This window comes from Nicotiana tomentosiformis, chromosome 7 (assembly GCF_000390325.3).
Source record: "Nicotiana tomentosiformis chromosome 7, ASM39032v3, whole genome shotgun sequence".
In the NCBI taxonomy this organism is placed as follows: Eukaryota; Viridiplantae; Streptophyta; class Magnoliopsida; order Solanales; family Solanaceae; genus Nicotiana; species Nicotiana tomentosiformis.
Window position 1 is genome coordinate 58057967 of NC_090818.1, and position 13022 is coordinate 58070988.

Consider the following 13022-nt stretch of genomic DNA (forward strand, 5'->3'; position numbering starts at 1 on the left):
CTGTACAAAAAAGAATGATCACTTTCTTTATTTGAAAATAATTTATATTTATATAATAATTTATAGTCACACAATATATATGTGCCTCATTTACATCACAAGTTCAAAAGTTTTCACTCTTTTCTTAAATTCCGTGCTCGCTCAAATAGGTTCACGTAAATTGAAATGGAGGGAGTAAACAATATGGCTGGCACGCTGATAACGTATCATTTCTTTATAGGAAAATCTTGAAATAGGCGATATAATGTGAGCTGTCTTGTTGAGAAATTCTAAGAAGTCGATGATAAAATTTACCTTTGCGCGCATTCCATTGTGTAGGGATGGGAATTTGACCTATCGAAAACGTCACCTTCATAAAGGTCAGCAGCGGATCTAATAACATGGTCATATGTAAAGTTTAGTTGGCACCATTCCATGCATGCATCAAGTCACACTACATGTATTCTTGAAATTTTAGAGTTTAGAAATGTAAGAAATTTTGGGTCTGTGTTCAATTAAATATACTCTCAATAGTATCTTTCCACGCATGCTCTCTTTCAATCCAAACTATTTTTTCAACTGCGGTTTATTCTTTTCGTTTCGTGAACAAGTAAGTTCTCGTTTTACAATTTACGTGCTAATATAATGTGTTTAGTTTAAGGCATTCCTTCAAGAAATACTCTTTATATATGCATTCTCTCCGCAGAAAAGATGCTTGTCTGACAGGGAACTCCATTTATAGATTGAACCCTGAAAAGTTCACTATGGAAGCTCTTTACTCCAGTGTCCACTACTGGCTAGTTGACCACCCAACAATTAGCAAATTCGAGTGGAAACAAGGCCACACTTTTGGTTCCTCATTACTATTCCTCGCTCTTTCGGTCTCTATTTACTTGTCTCTCACTCTATTATCTCTTCGTTTCACATCACACCTCCCGACCCTCTCCGCCACCATTCTCCACCGCATTACTGCCGTACACAGCCTTATCCTCTGCCTCCTCTCTCATCACGGTCGTCGGCTACAGCCTCTCTATCCTCCACCAAATGCCACGTCATAATTGGAAATGGGTCTTTTACTTCCCACCCAATCACATTCATACACGTGGAGCCCTGTTCTTTTGGTTTCACGTCTGTTTCCTTTCCAAGATTCTTGAATTCATAGACACCCTTTTAATCATTTTCAGTAGTTCTAGATCAAGGAGACTCTCGTTCCTTCATGTGTACCACCATGCAATGGTGCCTGTTCTTGGTTATCTTGCGATCTACACTTCTCAGTCGATGCTCCATATTGTAGTCATCACGAATGCTTCAGTTCATGTTCTAATGTATGCCTATTATTTCCTCTGTGTAATAGGGAAGAAGCCAAGGTGGAAGAGGTTGGTCACAAACTGTCAAATTGTTCAGTTCATTTTTGGATTTCCATGTTCAGCTATGATGTTGTACTATCACTTTACTACTAAGCTTGGGTGCTCCGGTTTTGGACCCTGGTGCGCTTGTATAGCTTTTGATGTTTCGCTTTTGGCACTTTTTCTTGACTTCCATTCCAACAACTATGGCAAGAACATCAGGAAAGGCCATGATAATAAGCTGGAGAAACAGACATAAAGTCCGTTCTTTATATTTAGCTGCATTCAACTCTATTTAGCATCATGTACAACCATGGTTATTCTGCAGGCTTATTAGTACTTCCATCTATTCACATCCTTGTTTTTAGAATGCGAGTCATTGTCTTGTTGCAAAACGAATTTATCTTATATTCTTTGACAATGTAAGTGAATTTTACACATTTGTTTCAGTTTAACATGATATAGAAGATTTTTTGCCCTATTTTCAAGATTACTGATTTCACTTATTATTACTACTTTAGTTGTGACTGGTTCTTGCATAGTAGATATTAGCTATGTGCATGCTTGTTTGGTATAAGCATAATGGGTATGTGTTTTTGGCATGGATACCATGTTCTTGCATTATCATGTGCATACATTATTTTAGAAAGACTCGTCCCAAGTACGTAGTTAGAGTCAGGTAGAGGATTCTTTCTCGATCCTTGTGATTCACTTAAATTAATTATTTTGACCCTTAAGTGATTGAGGCTATGATACACGAGAGGTCTTTTTCCTGACCTTTTTAATCAAAGGGTCCACCGTATACGGTGAAAGTCAAAAGATGAGTGAATTAGGAAGCAGCACGATTCGACCATGTTCACACCAGATACAAACTTGTGACCTGATAAGATATTGATACCGGATACAAACCTGCAATTCAAGATATGACTGTAACATAAACGTTACATAAGACCCCAATATTCCTCTCGTCTTTATTAACCTTTATTAGGCGTTACTACCCTCTAATATTCTTTGTTGACTTTTTACTACCTTTTATTGTAGCAATAATATTGATAATCAATTGGTAGATCATAGCTCTATTATAATTAGAGGTTTTCATTCTATTGTAAGACATCAAGAAATACTGATAGCAAAAGACTAGTATTCTTTTTCTCATGTTTTACACAAGTATTGCCGAGATTTTCTAATTATTTTGTTGATTCTGGTGGAAACATTCTGAAGCTCAGGCTTGCCTCTTCTTCAATTCTCTTTATGTTAATCGCTTTGTTTTTTATTACTTTATTTTATCGGATCAATTTAATTCACGTGTCTATAAACCACGATACAAATGCAACTGTACCATTTTTCTAGTAAACAGTTTGGTGCCCATCGTGGGGCTTAGACAATTGTGGTATTATTTTGATCTGTTCATCTTTTACTAACATACTTTGAAGGTTTTTCTGTTGTAAGCATAAAATAGTTATGTCACACAATGATGTCAACAACTCGCTTAATGTTGGAACAAACTACAACGACGAGCCCGTGGACAATCTCCATGATGGAAATCAATAGGATGGTTCAACCAGTGAAACTCGTCTCAATGGGAATTAGTCAACTCCTAACTGGGTAGAAAGAAATACTCGGTGGGCAAGGAGTCCTACTCTTGATGATATGGATAATGAACTTGTTGCCAATATTATTAAGGTTTTGATAGCGCATCAAAATGTGATCATGAATCATCTCTCAAGACAGGACCAGATAATAACTGAGCTTCAACAAGTAATATCGAGGCTTCAAGTAATTCAAATGGTGGAGTTCAAGTTCCTCATGGTGTGTCAACAAGTCAAACGGTCATGAGAACCAGAAACGCTGCTTCAAGAGGAGAGTTTAGATCAAACTACAACCAAGCGGGTGGAACAAGCAATGGCTTTGGAAATGAGAACAACGTAGATGATATTTTCAAAGCCGAACTCATGAGGTGTATGAGAGAAATAATTTCCCGAATGGATCAAAATGCTAAAGAATTTCATGCCCGGATGGATCAGATCCCCGTGGCACCTCCGGTCCTAAAGGGACCGGATTCGAAAAAGTATTTTCAGTAGCCATTCAAGCCAAGTGCAGCTCTAGAGTTGATTCTAAAAAGATTCAAGATTCCAGATATTTCAAAATACGATGGAACATCAGATCTACAGGAACATATCACAACCTTCACCGCAAGTGAGAAGGTAAATGATTTGGCTCTGTATGAGATCGAATCGATTTTACTAAAGAAATTTGGTGAAACGCTAACAAAAAGGGCTTTGACATGGTATTCACTTTTTCCTAAAAACTCAATTGTTTCTTTTGAAATGCTTGCAGATTCTTTCATCAAAGCTCACGTTGGAGCAAGGAAAGTGCAAGCTAGAAAAGTCGATATATTCAGAATCACTCGAGGAAACTCGGATTTGCTATGAGAATTTGTGATTCGATTCCAAAAAGAGAGAATGGTGTTGTCGGCAGTACTAGATGAATGGGAAGCAGAAGCATTTACCAAAGGTCTTAATCCGACAAGTTTCGATGCCTCCAAGAAGTTGTAGGAAAGGGTTTTGGAATTTCAAGCAACAACTTGGGTAGATGTTCATAACATGTACGAGTCAAAAATTCGCGTAGAAGATGATCGGGTAATTAATTCGACATCTTTTACAGCTCGGAATCTAGGTCAACTAAACTTTGATCGGAGATATTCCACACACTAGTTTGAACCATACCCATCAGAATCACAGACTAACATGAGGCAGGGGCGTACCCGAAGAGAGTCGCCGGAAAATAACTTCAATAAAAGACAATAATGTCTACGAATGCTGGATACTATTGCATCAGAGTAGCAGAAATCGCAATAATAAGTACCAGAAGCATCTGAAGATGGCTTCGGAACAATCTGTTCAAGATACCAGAAATAGCCCGAACTAGCTCCAGATTAAAGAAAAGGACTGGCAACTGCCAGTTAAAGAACTAGGGACTGCTAGATCAGCCCGGGAAAAAAGAAATAGAAGGAATCAGAATCAGCAACCGACTAGACCCAATAAATGTCATTCTGGTCGTAATTCTCTTGCAAGGTGTTTTTGTTCATTTCATTAAATTGTCGTAAATGCAAAGTTATAAACACTTGTATACGTTCAAGAAATGGAATGAAGCAAAACTTGCACTTTCTAAATGTATTCTTGTATATGTTTGAATGAACAAAATCATTCTTAATATTTGCTCATACTTAGAAGCAAAAAAGGATTACAAATCCGAACAATTGTGCCCGGATGAACATGAGACATCCTCTTCATAAGTACCGTAAACATAAGAGCCCTCTCTTATGAAGCCATCAAATTTAAAGGCTAAAGGTCGGATGCCTTATTTCTCGATCACAAAATTAACCAGATGCGTGAAAATTTTGGACTTTATCAAAACCAGAAGTATAAATGCCTGGCCATTAACATCCTTGTCTCTAAGGCTGCGAGGTTAGAAAAGTTTTCAGGTTCAACTAATAATTCAAGTGTCAAAATTCAAAGAAATATTTTTGGGTATAATTAAAAACACAAAAGTTTCAGGTGAATACTAAAAACCCGAGGTCAAGTTTTCTATGATGGTGGTACTTTTTCAGCGCCAATCGATCATCGGCGAAAGAATAATAAGAGGTGGAATTGTCATTTGAATCCCTAAGTTCTGCACTCTTTTTCCTTCGCCCAGGTTTGCCCGATTGAGTTTTTCCGGCAAGGTTTTAGTGAGGCAGTAACGAGGGTGAAAAACTTCTACTTCCCTATCACATCATAGTGAGTAACCAGAAAGTGTGTGTGTGTGTGGGGGGGGGGGGGAGGGGGGGACTATCTGTATACGGAAAAAATCGGTCTCAGAAGATGAGTGAATTAGGAAGCAACACGTGATTCGACCATGCTCACCCCGGATACAAACTTGTGATCGGATAAGATGTTGATACATGATACAAGTTTGGGGGTTTCTTGAGAGCGTTTGAGGGGAATTTCGATCAAGGGACATATCGAACCATCCAAGGTGCGTTCTTATGGTTGTGTTGTGTTAATTACATATAACTAACAATAGTATTAACCCCAATGAAATATTGGAAATTGTTAGATTTCGTCCAAACTTGAAGAAATCTCAAGAACACCCCACAATTGAGATTTTCAAGGTTTGACTTCAAAGAGGTAATCACATCATTTGGAATGCATGATGTTATAGAGTGTCGATTTGATGTTTTGTGAAGTTTATTTGAAGTTGTATTGATGTATGGGATGAACCTAAAAATGAATCTTGTGAATATAATGAAACATAATGTTTAGAAATTGATAAATAAGTTACTTAGTAATTCTAATGACTTGTATAAATTGATGAACACTAGAAAATGGATTAATTAATAGAGGTGAATTATATTTAAAGTGAAGATTTAGAAAGTATGGATAATGTGTAGCCAAAATCAAACCCTAAATAGGTTATGTTGAACTTGTTTGGACAAGTCTTGATGGATTTCAATTATGAACTGTGTAGATTGAACTTCATCGAACGTACTGTACGACATTTGGTTAAGCGATGCATATGTTCAGTTCAGGAGCATGTTTGAGGCAAGTTAAGATTTTTTCCTTTTTTGAGTTCTTTTCCTAAAGTCACGAACCCCCTATGTTCGTAAAAATGTCTAGAATGTTTTTATGGGAGCTCGTGGAGGCGAGCTAGCGATCATTCTCTTAGTCTTTCTTAGAAATTATGTTTTTGTGCTATCTTAAGAATATTCTTTTGTATAATTGGGGAATTTGGCATGGACCCCTACCATGTGTATTAATTAAAAACTAAATATATTTACAATAGAGGAGGACTTAAAGCCAATACCTCCATGGAAGACATACACAGCTTTTACCAGGTACATGGGAAGGACCAAGTTTACTGCCCAGATCTGCCACATGTACCAGGCATCAAAACTACAAAAAGACTCCTCCCTAAAAAATACAGCACGAGGGAGAGCTAAAAACTGCATATAAAGCCCCTGCAAACTACAAAACTATAGCAGCAAATACCTTGAAGAGATATTATGGATCAGAAAAGAGTTCTTAACTATCTTATGTCTAAAATTTGGCATTTGCATTTAGCAACTTACTCAAATGTGTATTTTGTAAAACCTGTAGCTGGAATGAAATAGTGCGGCTGATTATAGATAGAGGCATAGTTGATTGGTATATATTGATATGTCTTGTATATATTCAAGAACAGCCGGATGCTTCACACGAACAAAATAAAAAAGATAGCAAAATCAAGTAACAACCTGGTCTAGTCTATTATCTATATCAGCTCAGAAAGAGATGGATATATCTTTTTCTAATAGTAGTATTATCAAATCCTTTTTGAATTTGCTATATTTTTATAGAAATATAGATATATAGCTGAGAAATAAATGCTAATTGCCTGCACCATTTTGTTTCAATCGAATGTGGCTTCTTTTACGTGTTTTTAAAAGCAAAAGAGAAAGGCCTAGTAGATAGGGTCATGGAGTTGGTCGTTAAATAATTTTAGCGGAGTCTTTTGTCGATCTATATCTATATCTATATTATTATATTATATTATTATAAAAGCATGAATATAATATTGATTTACAAAAATAACCTTTTAATATGAAGCATAATAATTCACAATAAAAGGGCACAACCGGAATTCTAGACATTAGCTGTGTACTCCTGTTAGTTTTAGGATATAATACACGTTATGAATCCTACATGATTACCTTTAGCAATCCTATTAGTATAATCTTAATACTTTTAGCCATTTAATCCTATTACTTTTAGGACATACTTCTAAAATAAATATTACTAATTTAATTTGAAAACGTATTATATTGTTCAACTACTAATTTAATTTGAGAATATATTATATTGTCCAAATCTATTTTAAAAAGGAGAACTTGGATTATTATTAAAGCACGAATACAATATTGATAGATTAAAATAGCCCTAAAATATTAAACAAAAAAAATCATAAGGAAAGGACATAACTGTATTAATCTTTTTTCGGACTACAATAACTTCTATGTTAGTTTTTAATATTTAATTTTATATTAAAAATATATAGGAAGGTTTGATAAAATTAATTTCATAAGAATCCTCTGTATCGGTAATACATTATCATTCGATAATATCCATACTAAAAAAAATAAAAGTAATGTTAAATAGACTACATAAAGCATTGATATTGAGAGAAAATATCCCTACGATAATATATTTTCATATTATATTTGAACTACTTTTCTACTCAAATAATATTTTGTTATTATTAATTTCTCGTCTAATATTAAAAAATATACCTAATTATTAAAGAACAACTAAGAATTTGTTTAAGAATATAAATATGTTTGCAAACATAAAGATCTACAAGTGGAATGTTAGATCGATCTTTTTACTCTTTGAAAATAAAATTTATCGTGGATAAAATTATAATTACGATTAAATATTCAAAACAAGATATGAACTAACATTAAGTATTTGAATCAACAGGAAATAAATTATTTTTATGTTAAGACCAAATAATCAAAATTTCAATTAATTATTTAGCAAAATAATTCATTGTAATTATTTTTTAAATTCATCATATGAGTAACATTATTTTTCAAGTTAAAAACAAATATCTTAGGGTACATAAATTTATTGCATAAAAAGAATGTTAGAGATTAAAAAAATTAGACCACAAAATAAAAAAGATTAATATAGTATTAAAAAGACCATATAAGTGATTGACGAAGCACAAGCAAAGTTAAATCCTAAACAAAAACAAGCTTTCAAGACTATGTTATAAAAAGTTGATTCTGGTATAGTGGGATTATCCTTTATAGATGCCTCCGCCGGAATCAAAATAATATTTATATGTCATGCATTACTTATAAATGTCAGATCAAGAGGTATGATACTGTTAGCAATAATAACAAGTGGTGTACCATCAACAATTTTATTATGAGGTCGTACAACTCAATTTAGATTTGATACACCTCTTCAAACAACCGAAATAACCATCAGAAATATATCAAAGTAGAGCAATATTGCTAAATTTATAAGTAAAGCCAAATTGATAATATGGGATGAAGGGCTTATGACTAAGCGTCAAAGAATCGAAACAATTGCCTAGAGTTTTAGAGATATATTAGATATCAATGAACCGTTTGGTGGAAAAGTAATAATTTAGGAGGTGATTTTTGTCATGTACTATCAGTAGTTCCAAAATCGACGAAAGCAGATACAGTAAAAGCTAGTTTGCCAAAGTTATACTTATGGCCTCAAATGAAAAGGATTCAAATGACAAGAAATATAAAAGTAACAACAGATCCAACATTCAGTGATTTCTTGATTCCAGTCGAAAATGAAGAAGAGCACTCAATAAAAAATAATTTGGTTCTTCCATAACACTTGGTTATCAACCCCAAGGGTAATAGTAGTGCATTTAATAAGAAAAATATTTTCATCATTAAATTAAAACATAATTTGTGCAAATTAAATGATAGAAATTAAATAGCTATCTTAGCTAGCAGAAATGAATATGTTGATTAACTAAATAAAAGGTTGATTGCTAAGTTTTATGGTAATAATAAAATATTCTTTAGTTTTGACTCAACAGAAGATGATCGGTACCAACAATTACTGCCAAGAAAAATACTTAAATACTTTATTATCAAACAGCCTTCCACCATCAAGGTTTGTTGTTAAGTTTATTATTTCTTACGTATGTTAGTGTCACCGTATATATAATAAACTAAGTTAAAATTGATTTTTTATTGCATATAGGTTGAATTTGAAGAAAAATATGCATGTTCTGCTACTGAAAAACTTAGACCCGCCGAATAACTTATGTAATAGTACACATTTAGTATATAGAAGTTTTGACAATAAAGTCATACATGCAGAAATTATGATACTGGTCAACGTGCTTTTAAGTATATGTTTATCCCCGAAATCAACTTTCGTCTTCCAAAACTAAAGAATATCCTTTTAAATTTGTGTAAAAATAATTTTCAATATGTTTATGTTTTGTAATTATAATAAATAAAGCACAAGGATAAACATCCTAAATGTTGGACTATATTTATAACAATATATTTTCTTGCACGAATAACTATATGTTGCACTTTCAAGAGAGATATTAATATCGACAACAAGAGTTCTGGTTATGGCAGAACAACAAAAGCATTAGACGGAAACATGCACACAAAAAACATCATCTACAAAGAAGTGTTCGGCAAGATATCATCATATTATATACCTTTAAACTACAATATATAATTGTAACGATCCGGCTGGTCGTTTCGAGAGTTATAGTCATATTTTTCTCATTTCTACTTCTTTTGTGCTTTACAACTGTATTATGTCCTACCTGGTTGGTTGGTTAGGGTCCGGAGTAGTTTCGGATTGAATTGAGACACTTAGTCTCTTAATTGGAAGTTTAAGTTGGAAAAAGTCGACCGAATATCGACTTGTGTGTAAATGACCTCGTATTTGAATTTTGATGGTTCTGTTAGCTCCGTTAGGTGATTTTGGACTTAGGAGCGCATCCGGAATGTGATTTGGAGGTTCGTAGTAGAATTAGGCTTGAATTGGCGAAAGTTGAAATTTTGGCAATTTTCTCCGGCAGTAGAAATTTTGATATAGGGGTCGGATTGGATTTTCGGAAGTTGGAATAGGTTCGTGGTGTCATTTTTGACTTGTGTGTAAAATTTGAGGTCAATCGGACGTGGTTTGGAAGGTTTCAGCGTCGTTTGTGCAAGTTGAAAGTTTAGAAGTTCTTTAGGCTTGAATTCAGGTGTAATTGGTGTTTTGATGTTGTCTTGAGTGATTCGAAGGTTCGACTAAGTTCTCATAGGGTTTCATGACTTGTTGGTATGATCGGTTGAGGTCCTAGAGGCCTCGGGGTGATTTCGGGTGGTTAACGGCTTGATGGGAGTTAAGAAAATGCAATTGAAGCTGCTGCTACTGGTGTAACCGCACCTGCGGAGTGGGAACCGCAGGTGTGAGTCCGTTGAAGCGAAGAAGGAGCCGCAGATGTGGCCAAGAAGGAGTTGGGTGGGAGCCGCAGGTGCGAAGATTTTCCCGCACCTGCGAGGGTCGCAGATGCGGGCAGTTGGGCGTAGGTGTGAAGGATGGACGCAGGTGCGATGGATTCCCGCACCTGTAATAGGCGCAGATGCGGTCTTGGGGTCGCATGAGCGAGGTCAGGATTTTTAAGTGAAATCCGCACCTGCAATGGAATTTCCGTAGGTGCGGCGTCGTAGAAGCGACAAGAGGACCGCAAGTGCGGTATTTCTGGGCAGAAAAGCACCAGCTCGAGGGTTGGACTTTCATTTTCGATTTTTGGACTTGAGAAGCTTGGGAGAGAGACGAGTTTTTGACGATTTTCAAGGGAAACATTGGGGTAAGTAATTCTAACTCGGATTGGACTATATTTCATGAATCTATTGCTATTTTCATCATCTAATTAGGGATTTGAGTTGTAAATTTGGGGAACAATGATAGAAACTTCATAGGCTAAAATTTCGAGTTTTGGAAGGTGATTTGAGGTTGGATTCGAGTAATTCTTATATGGTTGGACTCGTGAGTTGATGGGTGTTCATATTTTGTGACTTTTGTCGGATTTCGAGACGTGGGCCCGGGGGTCGATTTGAGCCTATTTCGGATTTTTGACTTATAATTTCGTGTTTCTCTTGTGGAATTGATTCTTTTAGCCTATATTAATTATATTGTACTGCTTGTGGCTAGATTCGGGGCATTTGGAGATTGATTCGAGGGGCAAAGGCATCGCGAAGTAAGATTTTCTGCACGGTTGAGGTTAGTAACAGTTTTAAATATGGTTTTGAGGGTATAAAACCCCGAGGATTGGTATGATGTGAGAGTTTGGAGGTGACACACATGCTAGGTGACGGGCGTGTGAGCGTGCACCGTGAGGGATTGTGACTTGGTCCGTCCCGTGAGACTGTAAAGTTGAATAGCCATTGTTCTTACTTATTTTTCCTTGCCTTTGAGCAATTGACTGCCTTTCATGTTAGAAACCATGCTTAGGCCTTATGATATCACTGTTGGGACTCGCAGCGGTCGTATACTTATTGAATTGATTTCTAATTATTGTCTTGTACTCAGTCACAGTCTTAGTTGTGTGTCATATCTCTGTTCCCTCTCATTTCTTGTTGATACTTATTGTATTCTCTGTTTGGGCCGATTAATATGATATTATGTGATCCCGAGGGGCTGAAGAGGTTAGTGACTGAGATAGGGCCTGAGTGCCAAGCTGTGAAGGTATATGGATCGGGTTGCACGCTGCAACGAGCCTTATGGCTACTTATATGATTGGGTCGGGCTGCACGCCACAGCGATATAGCGCTTGGGCTGGAAGGAGCCCCTACGGAGTCTGTACACCCCTAGTGAGTGCAGGTACCTATTGAGAGTATGTATTGAGGGATGATGTAATGACCCCGCCGGTCGTTTTGAGTATTACAACCCTGCTTCCCCCTTTACTGTCCAAATTGTACTTTACAACTGTTGTGTGAATTGCCTGGGTAAATGGTTCGGGTCCGGTAAAGTTTTTGAATGAATTAGAACACTTAGTTCCAAGGTTTGAAGCTTAAGTTAAAATAGTGACCGGATGTCAACTTATGTGCAAACAACCCCGAAATGGAGTTTTGATGATTCTAATTACTCCGTAGGGTGATTTTGGACTTAAGAGCGTATCCGAAAAATTATTTGGAGGTCCGTAGTGGAATTAGGCTTGAATTGCCGAAAGTTGAATTTTTGGAAAGTTTGACCGGGGGTTGACTTTTTGATATCGGGGCCGGAATTTGATTCTGGAAATTGGAATAGGTTCATAATGTGAAATGTGACTTGTGTGCAAAATTTGAAGTCATTCCGGATTGATTTGATATGTTTCGGCACAAGATGTAGAATTTGAAAGTTCAAAGTTCGTTGATTTTGAATTGAGGTGTAATTCATTGGTTTGATGTTGTTAGTTGTGATTTGAGGCCTCGAATAGGTCCGTGTTATGTTATGTGACTTGTTGGTATGTTTAGACGGGGCCCGAGGGGCTCGGGTGAGTTTCGGATGGTTAACGGATTGATTTTTGAATTTGGAAGACTATTGGAACTGAAGCCTTCTGGTGAATCACACCTGTGGAAAAGTAGTCGCAGGTGCGAGCTCGCAAATGCGAGTAGGGATGCGCTGAAGCGAGGTGCGCAGGTGCGGAAAGAGCTTCGCAGGTGCGGAATCGCACCTGCGCGAGAAGGAGCGCAGATGCGGGCAGAGGGCTATGAGGCATTGGTCGCAGGTTGATAACTAGGGATTTTAGCCTATTATTTGCTATCTTTTGCTTAGGTTTTGGGTTAAAAAAATGCTAAAGTAGTCCCGAAAACTAACATAATGTGCTTGCTTGTAGGGTTTGGTCAAAATGAGGCAAAAAAGCCAAAATAAGCTCATGAAGGAGTCAAACTTGCACAAACCAAAGGCTGAAACTGAACCGCGGACCGCGATGGAAAAGCGCGGCCGCATAGGGTTCACCGCTGAGGCGAATAATATTTTGCGGTCGGCGAGATAGAGGTTCAGAAAAGCTGCAATCTAGAGAAAACACCACCGCTTACTGCGCTACAAAAGCATGCCCGTGAAACTAGTGGCGCGACCGCGAGGGAAATTACGTTGACAGCGAGAATCGAGGTTCAGAGGCCTTGAAATC

General features: G+C 36.6%; 1 protein-coding gene across 1 annotated transcript; it reads left to right on the plus strand.

Moving 5' to 3' along the window:
* Window positions 1-1212: 1212 nt before the first annotated feature.
* LOC104113295 (putative fatty acid elongase 1) lies at window positions 1213-1584 on the plus strand. The gene has a single exon (XM_009623414.1). It carries the CDS (start codon window positions 1213-1215, stop codon window positions 1582-1584), a length of 372 nt encoding a protein of 123 aa, XP_009621709.1.
* Window positions 1585-13022: the final 11438 nt, after the last annotated feature.

What these genes read in the sequence shown, in the direction of transcription:
- LOC104113295 (XM_009623414.1), top strand. Translation starts at nt 1,213, where the DNA reads ATGGTGCCTGTTCTTGGTTATCTTGCGATCTACACTTCTCAGTCGATG.